The 20,261-nt window shown below is 45.9% G+C and overlaps 1 protein-coding gene across 1 annotated transcript in view; it reads right to left on the bottom strand.

The window, feature by feature from the left end:
* Window positions 1–20,166, bottom strand: part of LOC106596099 (structural maintenance of chromosomes protein 2) — a 52,243-nt gene extending 32,077 nt beyond the window's left edge. The window contains exons 1-13 of the mRNA XM_045712474.1: window positions 19,750–20,166; window positions 19,411–19,560; window positions 18,701–18,823; window positions 18,536–18,574; window positions 17,987–18,097; window positions 17,492–17,536; window positions 16,987–17,088; window positions 16,304–16,435; window positions 15,771–15,920; window positions 15,383–15,616; window positions 14,980–15,139; window positions 3,276–3,393; window positions 127–265 (exon numbers count right to left, since the gene is read on the bottom strand). Of these exons, the coding sequence (XP_045568430.1) occupies window positions 127–265; window positions 3,276–3,393; window positions 14,980–15,139; window positions 15,383–15,616; window positions 15,771–15,920; window positions 16,304–16,435; window positions 16,987–17,088; window positions 17,492–17,536; window positions 17,987–18,097; window positions 18,536–18,574; window positions 18,701–18,823; window positions 19,411–19,560; window positions 19,750–19,917 (1,671 nt within the window). The 5' untranslated portion in view covers window positions 19,918–20,166. The remainder of the gene's footprint in view (window positions 1–126; window positions 266–3,275; window positions 3,394–14,979; window positions 15,140–15,382; window positions 15,617–15,770; window positions 15,921–16,303; window positions 16,436–16,986; window positions 17,089–17,491; window positions 17,537–17,986; window positions 18,098–18,535; window positions 18,575–18,700; window positions 18,824–19,410; window positions 19,561–19,749) is intronic.
* Between the last annotated feature and the right edge of the window lie 95 nt (window positions 20,167–20,261).

Below are 20,261 nucleotides of genomic sequence, written 5' to 3'. Positions count from 1 at the left end.
TATTAGCCGCGTCATTGTTTAAGCCGCGAGGTTCAAAGCTGGGAAAACTTAGTCCGCAATTTACGGTACTAAGGTGTTCTGCAGTGAATGTTCTGTCAGGAACAGGTGAAACTGGGACACACTAACCTCAGTGTCCACCACCACATTGTAGAGTTTCCCTCCAGCCACCACCTCTAGTCCAGTAGAGTAGGACACATCACTGACTGTTATCAGGTTAGCTAGGAGTCCCTTTACTCTGCTACGGTCCCAGCCACGCTCTGGGTCACTATGAGGGAGACAGACTGTTATCAGGTTGGCTAGGAGTCCCTTTACCCTGCTACGGTCCCAGCCACGCTCTGGGTCACTATGAGGGAGACAGACTGTTATCAGGTTAGCTAGGAGTCCCTTTACTCTGCTACGGTCCCAGCCACGCTCTGGGTCACTATGAGGGAGACAGACTGTTATCAGGTTAGCTAGGAGTCCCTTTACCCTGCTACGGTCCCAGCCACGCTCTGGGTCACTATGAGGGAGACAGACTGTTATCAGGTTAGCTAGGAGTCCCTTTACTCTGCTACGGTCCCAGCCACGCTCTGGGTCACTATGAGGGAGACAGACTGTTATCAGGTTAGCTAGGAGTCCCTTTACCCTGCTACGGTCCCAGCCACGCTCTGGGTCACTATGAGGGAGACAGACTGTTATCAGGTTAGCTAGGAGTCCCTTTACTCTGCTACGGTCCCAGCCACGCTCTGGGTCACTATGAGGGAGACAGACTGTTATCAGGTTAGCTAGGAGTCCCTTTACTCTGCTACGGTCCCAGCCACGCTCTGGGTCACTATGAAGGAGACAGACTGTTATCAGGTTAGCTAGGAGTCCCTTTACTCTGCTACGGTCCCAGCCACGCTCTGGGTCACTATGAGGGAGACAGACTGTTATCAGGTTAGCTAGGAGTCCCTTTACTCTGCTACGGTCCCAGCCACGCTCTGGGTCACTATGAGGGAGACAGACTGTTATCAGGTTAGCTAGGAGTCCCTTTACTCTGCTACGGTCCCAGCCACGCTCTGGGTCACTATGAGGGAGACAGACTGTTATCAGGTTAGCTAGGAGTCCCTTTACCCTGCTACGGTCCCAGCCACGCTCTGGGTCACTATGAGGGAGACAGACTGTTATCAGGTTAGCTAGGAGTCCCTTTACCCTGCTACGGTCCCAGCCACGCTCTGGGTCACTATGAGGGAGACAGACTGTTATCAGGTTAGCTAGGAGTCCCTTTACTCTGCTACGGTCCCAGCCACGCTCTGAAAGAGAGATATTAAATCTTGTTTTTCCCTACTAGCACTGATGTTGCTGATAGCTACTTTATTGAAAATAAAAATATACTATGACTGAGATGTGGTTCTCCCACCTGGCTATCTGAGGATGCATACAGTCTCTCTGGATAAGAGAGTCTGCTAAATGACTCCCTACTGTAAGTCTCTCTGGATAAGAGAGTCTGCTAAATGACTCCCTACTGTAAGTCTCTCTGGATAAGAGAGTCTGCTAAATGACTCCCTACTGTAAGTCTCTCTGGATAAGAGAGTCTGCTAAATGACTCTCTACTGTAAGTCTCTCTGGATAAGAGAGTCTGCTAAATGACTCCCTACTGTAAGTCTCTCTGGATAAGAGAGTCTGCTAAATGACTCCCTACTGTAAGTCTCTCTGGATAAGAGAGTCTGCTAAATGACTCCCTACTGTAAGTCTGTCTGGATAAGAGAGTCTGCTAAATGACTCCCTACTGTAAGTCTGTCTGGATAAGAGAGTCTGCTAAATGACTCCCTACTGTAAGTCTGTCTGGATGAGAGAGTCTGCTAAATGACTCCCTACTGTAAGTCTCTCTGGATAAGAGTCTGCTAAATGACTCCCTACTGTAAGTCTCTCTGGATAAGAGAGTCTGCTAAATGACTCACTACTGTAAGTCTCCTGGATAAGAGAGTCTGCTAAATGACTCACTACTGTAAGTCTCCTGGATAAGAGAGTCTGCTAAATGACTCCCTACTGTAAGTCTGTCTGGATAAGAGAGTCTGCTAAATGACTCCCTACTGTAAGTCTGTCTGGATAAGAGAGTCTGCTAAATGACTCCCTACTGTAAGTCTCTCTGGATAAGTCTGCTAAATGACTCCCTACTGTAAGTCTGTCTGGATAAGAGAGTCTGCTAAATGACTCCCTACTGTAAGTCTCTCTGGATAAGAGAGTCTGCTAAATGACTCCCTACTGTAAGTCTCTCTGGATGAGAGAGTCTGCTAAATGACTCCCTACTGTAAGTCTCTCTGGATAAGAGAGTCTGCTAAATGACTCCCTACTGTAAGTCTCTCTGGATAAGAGAGTCTGCTAAATGACTCCCTACTGTAAGTCTCTCTGGATAAGAGAGTCTGCTAAATGACTCCCTACTGTAAGTCTCCTGGATAAGCGAGTCTGCTAAATGACTCCCTACTGTAAGTCTCTCTGGATAAGAGAGTCTGCTAAATGACTCCCTACTGTAAGTCTCTCTGGATAAGAGAGTCTGCTAAATGACTCCCTACTGTAAGTCTCTCTGGATAAGAGAGTCTGCTAAATGACTCCCTACTGTAAGTCTCTCTGGATAAGAGAGTCTGCTAAATGACTCCCTACTGTAAGTCTCTCTGGATAAGAGAGTCTGCTAAATGACTCCCTACTGTAAGTCTCTCTGGATAAGAGAGTCTGCTAAATGACTCCCTACTGTAAGTCTCTCTGGATAAGAGAGTCTGCTAAATGACTCCCTACTGTAAGTCTGTCTGGATAAGAGAGTCTGCTAAATGACTCCCTACTGTAAGTCTCTCTGGAGAAGAGAGTCTGCTAAATGACTCCCTACTGTAAGTCTCTCTGGATAAGAGAGTCTGCTAAATGACTCCCTACTGTAAGTCTCTCTGGATAAGAGAGTCTGCTAAATGACTCCCTACTGTAAGTCTCTCTGGATGAAATTTCGAGAGTCTGCTAAATGACTCCCTACTGTAAGTCTCTCTGGATAAGAGAGTCTGCTAAATGACTCCCTACTGTAAGTCTCTCTGGATAAGAGAGTCTGCTAAATGACTCCCTACTGTAAGTCTCTCTGGATAAGAGAGTCTGCTAAATGACTCCCTACTGTAAGTCTCTCTGGATAAGAGAGTCTGCTAAATGACTCCCTACTGTAAGTCTGTCTGGATGAGAGAGTCTGCTAAATGACTCCCTACTGTAAGTCTCTCTGGATAAGAGTCTGCTAAATGACTCCCTACTGTAAGTCTCTCTGGGTGACCCCACACACGGCGTACCTGTAGTCGAAGCGTAGGTTAGGGAAGCGGGACATCAGACTCTCGTAGGTATTTCTGAGGGTGGTGACCTCACGGTTCAGCTGTCTCTTCCTGTCCAGAAGACCCTCCTCCTTCCCATCTGATAAACAACACATCAGACGTCAACACCAGGATCAACATTTTACCCCTAATTATTGTAGTGAAAGCATCCAGCAGGTTCTACTCCTAAATATTGTCCCTCTCTCCTCTACCTTGGTACTGTAGTTTCTCTCTCTCCTCTACCTTGGTACTGTAGTTTCTCTCTCTCTCCTCTACCTTGGTACTGTAGTTTCTCTCTCTCTCTCCTCTACCTTGGTACTGTAGTTTCTCTCTCTCTCTCATCTACCTGGTACTGTAGTTTCTCTCTCTCTCTCCTCTACCTTGGTACTGTAGTTTCTCTCTCTCTCTCCTCTACCTTGGTACTGTAGTTTCTCTCTCTCTCTCCTCTACCTTGGTACTGTAGTTTCTCTCTCTCCTCTACCTTGGTACTGTAGTTTCTCTCTCTCTCCTCTACCTTGGTACTGTAGTTTCTCTCTCTCTCTCCTCTACCTTGGTACTGTAGTTTCTCTCTCTCTCTCCTCTACCTTGGTACTGTAGTTTCTCTCTCTCTCTCCTCTACCTTGGTACTGTAGTTTCTCTCTCTCTCTCCTCTACCTTGGTACTGTAGTTTCTCTCTCTCTCTCTCTACCTCGGTACTGTAGTTTCTCTCTCTCTCTCCTCTACCTTGGTACTGTAGTTTCTCTCCCTCTCTCCTCTACCTTGGTACTGTAGTTTCTCTCTCTCTCTCCTCTACCTTGGTACTGTAGTTTCTCTCTCTCTCTCCTCTACCTTGGTACTGTAGTTTCTCTCTCTCTCCTCTACCTTGGTACTGTAGTTTCTCTCTCTCTCTCCTCTACCTTGGTACTGTAGTTTCTCTCTCTCTCTCCTCTACCTTGGTACTGTAGTTTCTCTCTCTCTCTCCTCTACCTTGGTACTGTAGTTTCTCTCTCTCTCCTCCTCTACCTTGGTACTGTAGTTTCTCTCTCTCTCCTCTACCTTGGTACTGTAGTTTCTCTCTCTCTCTCCTCTACCTTGGTACTGTAGTTTCTCTCTCTCTCTCCTCTACCTTGGTACTGTAGTTTCTCTCTCTCTCTCCTCTACCTTGGTACTGTAGTTTCTCTCTCTCTCTCCTCTACCTTGGTACTGTAGTTTCTCTCTCTCTCTCCTCTACCTTGGTACTGTAGTTTCTCTCTCTCTCTCCTCTACCTTGGTACTGTAGTTTCTCTCTCTCTCTCCTCTACCTTGGTACTGTAGTTTCTCTCTCTCTCTCCTCTACCTTGGTACTGTAGTTTCTCTCTCTCTCTCCTCTACCTTGGTACTGTAGTTTCTCTCTCTCTCTCCTCTACCTTGGTACTGTAGTTTCTCTCTCTCTCTCCTCTACCTTGGTACTGTAGTTTCTCTCTCTCTCTCCTCTACCTTGGTACTGTAGTTTCTCTCTCTCTCTCCTCTACCTTGGTACTGTAGTTTCTCTCTCTCTCTCCTCTACCTTGGTACTGTAGTTTCTCTCTCTCTCTCCTCTACCTTGGTACTGTAGTTTCTCTCTCTCTCTCCTCTACCTTGGTACTGTAGTTTCTCTCTCTCTCTCCTCTACCTTGGTACTGTAGTTTCTCTCTCTCTCTCCTCTACCTTGGTACTGTAGTTTCTCTCTCTCTCTCCTCTACCTTGGTACTGTAGTTTCTCTCTCTCTCTCCTCTACCTTGGTACTGTAGTTTCTCTCTCTCTCTCCTCTACCTTGGTACTGTAGTTTCTCTCTCTCTCTCCTCTACCTTGGTACTGTAGTTTCTCTCTCTCTCTCCTCTACCTTGGTACTGTAGTTTCTCTCTCTCTCTCCTCTACCTTGGTACTGTAGTTTCTCTCTCTCTCTCCTCTACCTTGGTACTGTAGTTTCTCTCTCTCTCTCCTCTACCTTGGTACTGTAGTTTCTCTCTCTCTCTCCTCTACCTTGGTACTGTAGTTTCTCTCTCTCTCTCCTCTACCTTGGTACTGTAGTTTCTCTCTCTCTCTCCTCTACCTTGGTACTGTAGTTTCTCTCTCTCTCCTCTACCTTGGTACTGTAGTTTCTCTCTCTCTCTCCTCTACCTTGGTACTGTAGTTTCTCTCTCTCTCTCCTCTACCTTGGTACTGTAGTTTCTCTCTCTCTCTCCTCTACCTTGGTACTGTAGTTTCTCTCTCTCTCTCCTCTACCTTGGTACTGTAGTTTCTCTCTCTCTCTCCTCTACCTTGGTACTGTAGTTTCTCTCTCTCTCTCCTCTACCTTGGTACTGTAGTTTCTCTCTCTCTCTCCTCTACCTTGGTACTGTAGTTTCTCTCTCTCTCTCCTCTACCTTGGTACTGTAGTTTCTCTCTCTCTCTCCTCTACCTTGGTACTGTAGTTTCTCTCTCTCTCTCTCTACCTTGGTACTGTAGTTTCTCTCTCTCTCTCCTCTACCTTGGTACTGTAGTTTCTCTCTCTCTCTCCTCTACCTTGGTACTGTAGTTTCTCTCTCTCTCTCCTCTACCTTGGTACTGTAGTTTCTCTCTCTCTCTCCTCTACCTTGGTACTGTAGTTTCTCTCTCTCTCTCCTCTACCTTGGTACTGTAGTTTCTCTCTCTCTCTCCTCTACCTTGGTACTGTAGTTTCTCTCTCTCTCTCCTCTACCTTGGTACTGTAGTTTCTCTCTCTCTCTCCTCTACCTTGGTACTGTAGTTTCTCTCTCTCTCTCCTCTACCTTGGTACTGTAGTTTCTCTCTCTCTCTCCTCTACCTTGGTACTGTAGTTTCTCTCTCTCTCTCCTCTACCTTGGTACTGTAGTTTCTCTCTCTCTCCTCTACCTTGGTACTGTAGTTTCTCTCTCTCTCTCCTCTACCTTGGTACTGTAGTTTCTCTCTCTCTCTCCTCTACCTTGGTACTGTAGTTTCTCTCTCTCTCCTCTACCTTGGTACTGTAGTTTCTCTCTCTCTCTCCTCTACCTTGGTACTGTAGTTTCTCTCTCTCTCTCCTCTACCTTGGTACTGTAGTTTCTCTCTCTCTCTCCTCTACCTTGGTACTGTAGTTTCTCTCTCTCTCTCCTCTACCTTGGTACTGTAGTTTCTCTCTCTCTCCTCTACCTTGGTACTGTAGTTTCTCTCTCTCTCCTCTACCTTGGTACTGTAGTTTCTCTCTCTCTCTCCTCTACCTTGGTACTGTAGTTTCTCTCTCTCTCTCCTCTACCTTGGTACTGTAGTTTCTCTCTCTCTCTCCTCTACCTTGGTACTGTAGTTTCTCTCTCTCTCTCCTCTACCTTGGTACTGTAGTTTCTCTCTCTCTCTCCTCTACCTTGGTACTGTAGTTTCTCTCTCTCTCTCCTCTACCTTGGTACTGTAGTTTCTCTCTCTCTCCTCTACCTTGGTACTGTAGTTTCTCTCTCTCTCTCCTCTACCTTGGTACTGTAGTTTCTCTCTCTCTCTCCTCTACCTTGGTACTGTAGTTTCTCTCTCTCTCTCCTCTACCTTGGTACTGTAGTTTCTCTCTCTCTCTCCTCTACCTTGGTACTGTAGTTTCTCTCTCTCTCTCCTCTACCTTGGTACTGTAGTTTCTCTCTCTCTCTCCTCTACCTTGGTACTGTAGTTTCTCTCTCTCTCTCCTCTACCTTGGTACTGTAGTTTCTCTCTCTCTCTCCTCTACCTTGGTACTGTAGTTTCTCTCTCTCTCTCCTCTACCTTGGTACTGTAGTTTCTCTCTCTCTCTCCTCTACCTTGGTACTGTAGTTTCTCTCTCTCTCTCCTCTACCTTGGTACTGTAGTTTCTCTCTCTCTCTCCTCTACCTTGGTACTGTAGTTTCTCTCTCTCTCTCCTCTACCTTGGTACTGTAGTTTCTCTCTCTCTCTTCTCTACCTTGGTACTGTAGTTTCTCTCTCTCTCTCCTCTACCTTGGTACTGTAGTTTCTCTCTCTCTCTCCTCTACCTTGGTACTGTAGTTTCTCTCTCTCTCTCCTCTACCTTGGTACTGTAGTTTCTCTCTCTCTCCTCTACCTTGGTACTGTAGTTTCTCTCTCTCTCTCCTCTACCTTGGTACTGTAGTTTCTCTCTCTCTCCTCTACCTTGGTACTGTAGTTTCTCTCTCTCTCCTCTACCTTGGTACTGTAGTTTCTCTCTCTCTCTCCTCTACCTTGGTACTGTAGTTTCTCTCTCTCTCCTCTACCTTGGTACTGTAGTTTCTCTCTCTCTCTCCTCTACCTTGGTACTGTAGTTTCTCTCTCTCTCTCCTCTACCTTGGTACTGTAGTTTCTCTCTCTCTCTCCTCTACCTTGGTACTGTAGTTTCTCTCTCTCTCTCCTCTACCTTGGTACTGTAGTTTCTCTCTCTCTCTCTCTACCTCGGTACTGTAGTTTCTCTCTCTCTCTCCTCTACCTTGGTACTGTAGTTTCTCTCTCTCTCTCCTCTACCTTGGTACTGTAGTTTCTCTCTCTCTCTCCTCTACCTTGGTACTGTAGTTTCTCTCTCTCTCTCCTCTACCTTGGTACTGTAGTTTCTCTCTCTCTCTCCTCTACCTTGGTACTGTAGTTTCTCTCTCTCTCTCCTCTACCTTGGTACTGTAGTTTCTCTCTCTCTCTCCTCTACCTTGGTACTGTAGTTTCTCTCTCTCTCCTCTACCTTGGTACTGTAGTTTCTCTCTCTCTCCTCTACCTTGGTACTGTAGTTTCTCTCTCTCTCTCCTCTACCTTGGTACTGTAGTTTCTCTCTCTCTCTCCTCTACCTTGGTACTGTAGTTTCTCTCTCTCTCCTCTACCTTGGTACTGTAGTTTCTCTCTCTCTCTCCTCTACCTTGGTACTGTAGTTTCTCTCTCTCTCTCCTCTACCTTGGTACTGTAGTTTCTCTCTCTCTCTCCTCTACCTTGGTACTGTAGTTTCTCTCTCTCTCTCCTCTACCTTGGTACTGTAGTTTCTCTCTCTCTCTCCTCTACCTTGGTACTGTAGTTTCTCTCTCTCTCTCCTCTACCTTGGTACTGTAGTTTCTCTCTCTCTCCTCTACCTTGGTACTGTAGTTTCTCTCTCTCTCCTCTACCTTGGTACTGTAGTTTCTCTCTCTCTCTCTCTACCTTGGTACTGTAGTTTCTCTCTCTCTCTCCTCTACCTTGGTACTGTAGTTTCTCTCTCTCTCTCCTCTACCTTGGTACTGTAGTTTCTCTCTCTCTCTCCTCTACCTTGGTACTGTAGTTTCTCTCTCTCTCTCCTCTACCTTGGTACTGTAGTTTCTCTCTCTCTCTCCTCTACCTTGGTACTGTAGTTTCTCTCTCTCTCCTCTACCTTGGTACTGTAGTTTCTCTCTCTCTCTCCTCTACCTTGGTACTGTAGTTTCTCTCTCTCTCTCCTCTACCTTGGTACTGTAGTTTCTCTCTCTCTCTCCTCTACCTTGGTACTGTAGTTTCTCTCTCTCTCCTCTACCTTGGTACTGTAGTTTCTCTCTCTCTCCTCTACCTTGGTACTGTAGTTTCTCTCTCTCTCTCCTCTACCTTGGTACTGTAGTTTCTCTCTCTCTCCTCCTCTACCTTGGTACTGTAGTTTCTCTCTCTCTCCTCTACCTTGGTACTGTAGTTTCTCTCTCTCTCCTCTACCTTGGTACTGTAGTTTCTCTCTCTCTCTCCTCTACCTTGGTACTGTAGTTTCTCTCTCTCTCTCTCTACCTTGGTACTGTAGTTTCTCTCTCTCTCCTCTACCTTGGTACTGTAGTTTCTCTCTCTCTCTCCTCTACCTTGGTACTGTAGTTTCTCTCTCTCTCTCCTCTACCTTGGTACTGTAGTTTCTCTCTCTCTCCTCTACCTTGGTACTGTAGTTTCTCTCTCTCTCTCCTCTACCTTGGTACTGTAGTTTCTCTCTCTCTCCTCTACCTTGGTACTGTAGTTTCTCTCTCTCTCTCCTCTACCTTGGTACTGTAGTTTCTCTCTCTCTCTCCTCTACCTTGGTACTGTAGTTTCTCTCTCTCTCTCCTCTACCTTGGTACTGTAGTTTCTCTCTCTCTCTCCTCTACCTTGGTACTGTAGTTTCTCTCTCTCTCTCCTCTACCTTGGTACTGTAGTTTCTCTCTCTCTCTCCTCTACCTTGGTACTGTAGTTTCTCTCTCTCTCCTCTACCTTGGTACTGTAGTTTCTCTCTCTCTCTCCTCTACCTTGGTACTGTAGTTTCTCTCTCTCTCTCCTCTACCTTGGTACTGTAGTTTCTCTCTCTCTCTCCTCTACCTTGGTACTGTAGTTTCTCTCTCTCTCCTCTACCTTGGTACTGTAGTTTCTCTCTCTCTCTCCTCTACCTTGGTACTGTAGTTTCTCTCTCTCTCTCCTCTACCTTGGTACTGTAGTTTCTCTCTCTCTCTCCTCTACCTTGGTACTGTAGTTTCTCTCTCTCTCTCCTCTACCTTGGTACTGTAGTTTCTCTCTCTCTCCTCTACCTTGGTACTGTAGTTTCTCTCTCTCTCTCCTCTACCTTGGTACTGTAGTTTCTCTCTCTCTCTCCTCTACCTTGGTACTGTAGTTTCTCTCTCTCTCTCCTCTACCTTGGTACTGTAGTTTCTCTCTCTCTCTCCTCTACCTTGGTACTGTAGTTTCTCTCTCTCTCTCCTCTACCTTGGTACTGTAGTTTCTCTCTCTCTCTCCTCTACCTTGGTACTGTAGTTTCTCTCTCTCTCTCCTCTACCTTGGTACTGTAGTTTCTCTCTCTCTCTCCTCTACCTTGGTACTGTAGTTTCTCTCTCTCTCTCCTCTACCTTGGTACTGTAGTTTCTCTCTCTCTCCTCTACCTTGGTACTGTAGTTTCTCTCTCTCTCTCCTCTACCTTGGTACTGTAGTTTCTCTCTCTCTCTCCTCTACCTTGGTACTGTAGTTTCTCTCTCTCTCTCCTCTACCTTGGTACTGTAGTTTCTCTCTCTCTCTCCTCTACCTTGGTACTGTAGTTTCTCTCTCTCTCTCCTCTACCTTGGTACTGTAGTTTCTCTCTCTCTCCTCTACCTTGGTACTGTAGTTTCTCTCTCTCTCCTCTACCTTGGTACTGTAGTTTCTCTCTCTCTCTCCTCTACCTTGGTACTGTAGTTTCTCTCTCTCTCCTCTACCTTGGTACTGTAGTTTCTCTCTCTCTCTCCTCTACCTTGGTACTGTAGTTTCTCTCTCTCTCTCCTCTACCTTGGTACTGTAGTTTCTCTCTCTCTCCTCTACCTTGGTACTGTAGTTTCTCTCTCTCTTCCTCTACCTTGGTACTGTAGTTTCTCTCTCTCTCCTCTACCTTGGTACTGTAGTTTCTCTCTCTCTCTCCTCTACCTTGGTACTGTAGTTTCTCTCTCTCTCTCTCTACCTTGGTACTGTAGTTTCTCTCTCTCTCTCCTCTACCTTGGTACTGTAGTTTCTCTCTCTCTCCTCTACCTTGGTACTGTAGTTTCTCTCTCTCTCTCCTCTACCTTGGTACTGTAGTTTCTCTCTCTCTCCTCTACCTTGGTACTGTAGTTTCTCTCTCTCTCCTCTACCTTGGTACTGTAGTTTCTCTCTCTCTCTCCTCTACCTTGGTACTGTAGTTTCTCTCTCTCTCCTCTACCTTGGTACTGTAGTTTCTCTCTCTCTCTCCTCTACCTTGGTACTGTAGTTTCTCTCTCTCTCCTCTACCTTGGTACTGTAGTTTCTCTCTCTCTCTCCTCTACCTTGGTACTGTAGTTTCTCTCTCTCTCTCCTCTACCTTGGTACTGTAGTTTCTCTCTCTCTCTCCTCTACCTTGGTACTGTAGTTTCTCTCTCTCTCTCCTCTACCTTGGTACTGTAGTTTCTCTCTCTCTCTCCTCTACCTTGGTACTGTAGTTTCTCTCTCTCTCCTCTACCTTGGTACTGTAGTTTCTCTCTCTCTCTCCTCTACCTTGGTACTGTAGTTTCTCTCTCTCTCCTCTACCTTGGTACTGTAGTTTCTCTCTCTCTCTCCTCTACCTTGGTACTGTAGTTTCTCTCTCTCTCTCCTCTACCTTGGTACTGTAGTTTCTCTCTCTCTCTCCTCTACCTTGGTACTGTAGTTTCTCTCTCTCTCTCCTCTACCTTGGTACTGTAGTTTCTCTCTCTCTCTCCTCTACCTTGGTACTGTAGTTTCTCTCTCTCTCTCCTCTACCTTGGTACTGTAGTTTCTCTCTCTCTCCTCTACCTTGGTACTGTAGTTTCTCTCTCTCTCTCCTCTACCTTGGTACTGTAGTTTCTCTCTCTCTCTCCTCTACCTTGGTACTGTAGTTTCTCTCTCTCTCTCCTCTACCTTGGTACTGTAGTTTCTCTCTCTCTCTCCTCTACCTTGGTACTGTAGTTTCTCTCTCTCTCTCCTCTACCTTGGTACTGTAGTTTCTCTCTCTCTCTCCTCTACCTTGGTACTGTAGTTTCTCTCTCTCTCTCCTCTACCTTGGTACTGTAGTTTCTCTCTCTCTCCTCTACCTTGGTACTGTAGTTTCTCTCTCTCTCCTCTACCTTGGTACTGTAGTTTCTCTCTCTCTCCTCTACCTTGGTACTGTAGTTTCTCTCTCTCTCTCCTCTACCTTGGTACTGTAGTTTCTCTCTCTCTCCTCTACCTTGGTACTGTAGTTTCTCTCTCTCTCTCCTCTACCTTGGTACTGTAGTTTCTCTCTCTCTCTCCTCTACCTTGGTACTGTAGTTTCTCTCTCTCTCCTCTACCTTGGTACTGTAGTTTCTCTCTCTCTCTCCTCTACCTTGGTACTGTAGTTTCTCTCTCTCTCTCCTCTACCTTGGTACTGTAGTTTCTCTCTCTCTCTCCTCTACCTTGGTACTGTAGTTTCTCTCTCTCTCTCCTCTACCTTGGTACTGTAGTTTCTCTCTCTCTCTCCTCTACCTTGGTACTGTAGTTTCTCTCTCTCTCTCCTCTACCTTGGTACTGTAGTTTCTCTCTCTCTCCTCTACCTTGGTACTGTAGTTTCTCTCTCTCTCTCCTCTACCTTGGTACTGTAGTTTCTCTCTCTCTCCCTCTACCTTGGTACTGTAGTTTCTCTCTCTCTCTCCTCTACCTTGGTACTGTAGTTTCTCTCTCTCTCTCCTCTACCTTGGTACTGTAGTTTCTCTCTCTCTCCTCTACCTTGGTACTGTAGTTTCTCTCTCTCTCCTCTACCTTGGTACTGTAGTTTCTCTCTCTCTCTCCTCTACCTTGGTACTGTAGTTTCTCTCTCTCTCCTCTACCTTGGTACTGTAGTTTCTCTCTCTCTCCTCTACCTTGGTACTGTAGTTTCTCTCTCTCTCCTCTACCTTGGTACTGTAGTTTCTCTCTCTCTCTCCTCTACCTTGGTACTGTAGTTTCTCTCTCTCTCCTCTACCTTGGTACTGTAGTTTCTCTCTCTCTCTCCTCTACCTTGGTACTGTAGTTTCTCTCTCTCTCTCCTCTACCTTGGTACTGTAGTTTCTCTCTCTCTCTCCTCTACCTTGGTACTGTAGTTTCTCTCTCTCTCCTCTACCTTGGTACTGTAGTTTCTCTCTCTCTCTCCTCTACCTTGGTACTGTAGTTTCTCTCTCTCTCTCCTCTACCTTGGTACTGTAGTTTCTCTCTCTCTCCTCTACCTTGGTACTGTAGTTTCTCTCTCTCTCCTCTACCTTGGTACTGTAGTTTCTCTCTCTCTCCTCTACCTTGGTACTGTAGTTTCTCTCTCTCTCCTCTACCTTGGTACTGTAGTTTCTCTCTCTCTCCTCTACCTTGGTACTGTAGTTTCTCTCTCTCTCTCCTCTACCTTGGTACTGTAGTTTCTCTCTCTCCTCCTCTACCTTGGTACTGTAGTTTCTCTCTCTCTCTCCTCTACCTTGGTACTGTAGTTTCTCTCTCTCTCTCCTCTACCTTGGTACTGTAGTTTCTCTCTCTCTCCTCTACCTTGGTACTGTAGTTTCTCTCTCTCTCTCCTCTACCTTGGTACTGTAGTTTCTCTCTCTCTCTCCTCTACCTTGGTACTGTAGTTTCTCTCTCTCTCTCCTCTACCTTGGTACTGTAGTTTCTCTCTCTCTCTCCTCTACCTTGGTACTGTAGTTTCTCTCTCTCTCCTCTACCTTGGTACTGTAGTTTCTCTCTCTCTCTCCTCTACCTTGGTACTGTAGTTTCTCTCTCTCTCTCCTCTACCTTGGTACTGTAGTTTCTCTCTCTCTCTCCTCTACCTTGGTACTGTAGTTTCTCTCTCTCTCTCCTCTACCTTGGTACTGTAGTTTCTCTCTCTCTCTCCTCTACCTTGGTACTGTAGTTTCTCTCTCTCTCTCCTCTACCTTGGTACTGTAGTTTCTCTCTCTCTCTCCTCTACCTTGGTACTGTAGTTTCTCTCTCTCTCTCCTCTACCTTGGTACTGTAGTTTCTCTCTCTCTCCTCTACCTTGGTACTGTAGTTTCTCTCTCTCTCTCCTCTACCTTGGTACTGTAGTTTCTCTCTCTCTCTCCTCTACCTTGGTACTGTAGTTTCTCTCTCTCTCTCCTCTACCTTGGTACTGTAGTTTCTCTCTCTCTCTCCTCTACCTTGGTACTGTAGTTTCTCTCTCTCTCTCCTCTACCTTGGTACTGTAGTTTCTCTCTCTCTCTCCTCTACCTTGGTACTGTAGTTTCTCTCTCTCTCTCCTCTACCTTGGTACTGTAGTTTCTCTCTCTCTCCTCTACCTTGGTACTGTAGTTTCTCTCTCTCTCCTCTACCTTGGTACTGTAGTTTCTCTCTCTCTCCTCTACCTTGGTACTGTAGTTTCTCTCTCTCTCTCCTCTACCTTGGTACTGTAGTTTCTCTCTCTCTCTCCTCTACCTTGGTACTGTAGTTTCTCTCTCTCTCCTCTACCTTGGTACTGTAGTTTCTCTCTCTCTCTCCTCTACCTTGGTACTGTAGTTTCTCTCTCTCTCTCCTCTACCTTGGTACTGTAGTTTCTCTCTCTCTCCTCTACCTTGGTACTGTAGTTTCTCTCTCTCTCTCCTCTACCTTGGTACTGTAGTTTCTCTCTCTCTCTCCTCTACCTTGGTACTGTAGTTTCTCTCTCTCTCTCCTCTACCTTGGTACTGTAGTTTCTCTCTCTCTCTCCTCTACCTTGGTACTGTAGTTTCTCTCTCTCTCTCCTCTACCTTGGTACTGTAGTTTCTCTCTCTCTCCTCTACCTTGGTACTGTAGTTTCTCTCTCTCTCCTCTACCTTGGTACTGTAGTTTCTCTCTCTCTCTCCTCTACCTTGGTACTGTAGTTTCTCTCTCTCCTCTACCTTGGTACTGTAGTTTCTCTCTCTCCTCTACCTTGGTACTGTAGTTTCTCTCTCTCTCCTCTACCTTGGTACTGTAGTTTCTCTCTCTCTCCTCTACCTTGGTACTGTAGTTTCTCTCTCTCTCTCCTCTACCTTGGTACTGTAGTTTCTCTCTCTCCTCTACCTTGGTACTGTAGTTTCTCTCTCTCCTCTCCTCTACCTTGGTACTGTAGTTTCTCTCTCTCCTCTACCTTGGTACTGTAGTTTCTCTCTCTCTCTCCTCTACCTTGGTACTGTAGTTTCTCTCTCTCTCTCCTCTACCTTGGTACTGTAGTTTCTCTCTCTCTCTCCTCTACCTTGGTACTGTAGTTTCTCTCTCTCTCTCCTCTACCTTGGTACTGTAGTTTCTCTCTCTCTCTCCTCTACCTTGGTACTGTAGTTTCTCTCTCTCTCTCCTCTACCTTGGTACTGTAGTTTCTCTCTCTCTCCTCTACCTTGGTACTGTAGTTTCTCCATATCAGCCTCTAGTTTCTCCTTGTTCTTCTTGACAGTGTTGAAGGCCTCCTGGTCTTTCTGGTAACCAGAGTCCATCTTCTTCACCTCCGCCTGCTTGGCCTTCAACTCCTGCTGGGCATGCTTCAGCTTCATCTGGGCCTGGGGAGAACAACCGACAGGAAGAGAATGAAGCCTTAGAGATACTCATCCAACGCAGCAGGAAGAACTCTGATTCACAACTCTTTTATTGAGGTCGTCATTCTCATTCAGTTTGCATTCTTTGAAGGTCGTAGGTCAGATAGAGGTCAGAGGTCATCGTCACCTGTTGGGCCTGTGTCAGCTTTACTCAAATCAATCAACAGTGCTGCATATATATTCCATTATGAACCAATCCATTCTCACCTGTTTGGCCTCGGTGTCAGCTTTACTCATGTCGTTCTTGCAGGTCATCATCTGTCCGGCGAGCGTGGCCTCTTCCCCGTCCTCATTGGTGGACAGCCCTGCGGACACAGCCTTGAAGTGACTCTGTGCTGCCTCTAGGGCGGCGCTGTCCTTCTGACCTTCCTCCTGTAGGGCAGACAGCTTCTTTGCTACCTTGGATACCTCTCCTTCCTTAACAACTAGCATCTTCTTATCCTGGGGGGAACACGGACAGAGACAGAGAGACAGTGGTTTTAGTTAGTCATATTTCAGGCTGTCTGCTCGTCTTCCTCTCTCTCTCACACACACACACACCACCGCTACACCCCCTCCCCCTCACACCCTCTCTCTTCATCCTCCCTCCTCTCACCTCCTCCATGCTCTTCACCAGTTCCTTCCTCTTCTTGGTCTCCTCTGTCAGGTTCTGTTTCTTCATGTCCACAGCACTCTGGGCTTTAGCATCGACCCTCTGGACCTCAGACAGAGTCTCCTCTAAACCCTTCAGCACTCCACCAACCTCCTGTAGGGCAGGAGAGACAGACAGGCGTCAGGACACCCCCGACAGGCACCAGGACACCCCCCGACAGGCACCAGGACCCCCCCCCAGACAGGCACCAGGACCCCCCCCGACAGGCACCAGGACACCCGACAGAACATAGTCAAATATAATAACCTCCAAGCCAAATGTTTGAAATATAACTGTCCGTGACCAAAGAGCTCATTCAATGAGATTCAACAGCTGCAGATAGAAACGTGTTGCATAGATCTGCCACAATCATTCATTCACATTAGAGAAGTGGTGCCCATCCGTGTTCTATGTTATCTGCAACACGTGTTTTTTCTTCTCCAACGCTCCCAGAATGGATTAATAAAGTTGTATTGAATTGAATAGCATTTCATTACTTGGTCCCTCTTCTTCTGCAGTTCCTGTATCTGGGCGGAGAGTTCCTGGACCTTGTTTTCGTTTTCTGCCATGCTGGCCTGCAGCTGAGTGATGGAGTCCTGCATTACCTTCAGGTCCTCCGCTGACTTGACCTGAGATTTAAATCAACAACAGTTCCATTAAACTTCACCTGTGAACCCAAATCACAGTGAATTCAATCACATTCACTTTGTTATTCATCCCCAACGGACATTGCTGGGCTTACAAGACACCACAACACAACAACAAGACACCACAACACAACAACAAGACACCACAACACAACAACAAGACACCACAACACAACAACAAGACACCACAACACAACAACAAGACACCACAACACAACAACAAGACACCACAACACGACAACAAGACACCACAACATGACAAGACACCACAACAACAAGACACCACAACACAACAACAAGACACCACAACACAACAACAAGACACCACAACAACAAGACACCACAACACAACAACAAGACACCACAACATGACACCACAACACAACAACAAGACACCACAACACAACAACAAGACACCACAACATGACAACAAGACACCACAACAAGACACCACAACATGACAAGACACCACAGCAGCTAAAACATGAGGTAATATTCCACACAGGACCTTCAGTGTGTGTGTGTGTGTGTACCTTGGTCTCCTCAGCGCAGACAAACAGCCAGGCCACGTACAGACGACTCAGGTGTTCTATCTCCCTCATCAACTTCTGGTACTCCAGGTATGAAGAACGCTCCTACAGGAGGACACAGGGACGGAGAGAGGACGGAGAGACGGACAGAGGACCGTGAAGGAAGACAGAAAGGATAAAGATGGTTAATGAAGGGGAGACATTTACATACGAGTCATTTAGCAGACGCTCTTATCCAGAACCACTTACTCTACTGAAATGCATACATTATTCATTCCTACTGGTCTCCCGTGGGAATCGAACCCACAACCCCTGGCATTACAAGTGCCATGCTCTACCAACTGAGTCACATGGGATGGACAGGAAGGAACGTGTATTAAAGATCCTTGGGGGTGTTTATTCCAGGGTCACACATCAGGGGACAAGGATGTAAACATTGGCAAAACAGATAGAAAGGTCTTGTATTGGGCTGAAGTGATGATTTCATCTTAAAAACGGGACTTCCTACCTCCTTCAGCTTCTCCATGGTAGGAGTGATCTCTTCATTAAGGATCTGAACACAACCAAACACAAATTAGTCAAATGCGACCAAAATCCAAGGCACCATTTTTGATAGTAGGAGCTACGTCCGTTTCCCCAATCCTGGGGATCCCTAGCACTAACACACTAGATTCAACTAAATGATGAAGAGTTTTTACATTTACATTTTAGTCATTTAGCAGACGCTCTTATCCAGAGCGACTTACAGTAGTGAATGCATACATTTCATTTCATGACATTTTTTTTTTTGTACTGGCCCCCCGTGGGAATCGAACCCACTACCCTGGCGTTGCAAACACCATGCTCTACCAACTGAGCCACAGGGTTGAACCTAGATTCAACTAAAGGCGTGATGAAGAATTGAACTTCGTTTTCTAGAGAGAAAACAAACCGTGCACCCCTTTGGGTCCCCAGGACCAGGAAACACAGAGCTACGTTAACACAGGTAAAATGGCGGCCCCACCGTCTGTATTTCTTTGAGTTTGGCTTCCTTCTTCTCAATGGTTTTCTGGGCGCTGATCTTTTTACACTCATACATCCTGGTTCCTGCTGCCTCCTCTATCATGGCTAGGATCTACAGAGGAGAGAGGAAGGTTAGAGTTACATCCTGGTTCCTGCTGCCTCCTCTATCATGGCTAGGATCTACAGAGGAGAGAGGAAGGTTAGAGTTACATCCTGGTTCCTGCTGCCTCCTCTATCATGGCTAGGATCTACAGAGGAGAGAGGAAGGTTAGAGTTACATCCTGGTTCCTGCTGCCTCCTCTATCATGGCTAGGATCTACAGAGGAGAGAGGAAGGTTAGAGTTACATCCTGGTTCCTGCTGCCTCCTCTATCACGGCTAGGATCTACAGAGGAGAGAGGAAGGTTAGAGAGGAGATGTAGAGAGGAGGGCAAAGGAGTGTTTGTGTGTCTGTCTTTCCACAGGAAGCGTGCGTGGAGTGTGTGTAGTACGGAAGCTTCAAGTAATTACAAGACTTCATGATTCTACAGTGTGTGTGTATATAGACTTACCTCAGGCGGTTTCATGTTCAGAACCTTGGTGATTCTCCCCTGAAATATTGTAAAGAGAAGTATATAAATATATAAAAATAAAGATTCAAGTTATTTCTAGAACTTTTTGCTACAATGTGGGACTAATGAACACACCCCAGGTACTTGTGGTGTTTAAACACCTACCTGCATGATGAGGAAGTGGGGGTTGTTAACATTGAGTCCCACAGAGCAGAACAGATCCTGTACCCTGGTGTTGTTGGCATTCACCCCGTTGATCAGGTACTTGTTCCTACCACCTATCACCACCTGGGATTGGAGAAGGACACAGAGAACTGAGAATCCACTCCATCATAGTAACATTTTTAAGAGAGTCCTCTACAGTTTGATTGACTAATAATAGCTACTCACCATCTGTGAGTAGAACAAGAGGATGAGGTAAAGTAATAAATAGTTTTATAGGAAAGGCATTAAGGTCAGTATGAATAGCTAATAACGCAGTAGTAAGCAGTCAACATCAGTGCAGTGATTGACGCATGAGACGTCATCACAGTGACCATCATGACTAGTTTGAGTGACTGGTAACAATACAGCTGAGAAATCACGTCATCACAGTGAAAATCATGACTAGTAACAATACAGCTGAGAAATCACGTCAGTGGACAGTTAGTGTAGTGATTATGGGAAGGAGAACCGTCCTAGTTGGGACTATTTTCAGACCTAACGCAGTAGCTACCAGCTATGCCATAAAGGTTCAATCAGAACACCTGACAGAAGTTGTAGTTAGCTAGTAGTATCCCTTAGTTTGGACCTGCTGGAGCAAGGCATACATGTTTTATTCATCAACATTACTCTTCCCACAAACTGGAATAGAGGCAAGAGGAGAACAAATTTACCTGTCTTGTGACCGTGATTTCGTCGTGGGTCTCGAACCCAAGCGGACTCTGGCTCTTGTTTGCGTTGTCAAATGTTATGGACACCGTGGCTTTGGTGATGCCGGCCTGACCGTTCTTGTACACCAAATCCTGGAGATTGGCCGCTCGCACCTGGGAGATAATTTAAGATCAGATGGAAATAACGTTACAGCTCGCTAGTTTCTCTACTAACGTTACTGTAACCGCCGATGAACCTGGGCACAGTAAGCTAACGTTAGCTAGCTAACGTCAAGGAAATGTCTTTAGCTCACTGGATAAAAACTAACATCTCTGCGTATTAATGAATAAGTAGCATATTACCTGAGACAAGTTGGTTATCCCCAATAGAAAGCATATCGAGTCGAGAATATTGGATTTTCCACTCCCGTTAAGTCCAGTAATAGCGTTGAAGAGCGGATCAAATCCGTTGATTTCTGTCCTCTGCGCGTAGGACTTGAATCCTTCTAAGATAATAGATTTGATGTGCATCTTTGCGTTGTCCTTTCCCAAAGTATTTCCAAAGTAATCCTTTTCGATATGTTGTAATAACGTGTAAAAACCACGACGCTATAAGGAGAGCTGGTGCTGTCAACAACAGAACACTCCCCTCCGCTTTTCGAATTTTGGCGCCAGGCACGCGGCCGTTCTCTGGTCCTGCGCATGCGCCTATCCGGACAAATGTCGTTAAAAAACCTTTTCTAAACCATTTTATACCCAATTTATTTGATACCTTTTATTTAAATTCATTTATTTGAAGTGTTTTAATAATTGTAATAATGTAGCTGTAAATATTTTTTTTTTAGATCAGGAAAGTTGGTCACAGAGTTTCTAAA

Source organism: Salmo salar, unplaced genomic scaffold, assembly GCF_905237065.1.
Source record: "Salmo salar unplaced genomic scaffold, Ssal_v3.1, whole genome shotgun sequence".
In the NCBI taxonomy this organism is placed as follows: domain Eukaryota; kingdom Metazoa; phylum Chordata; class Actinopteri; order Salmoniformes; family Salmonidae; genus Salmo; species Salmo salar.
Note: the sequence above shows the minus strand (reverse complement) of the source record. Positions and strands in the feature narration are given on the sequence as shown.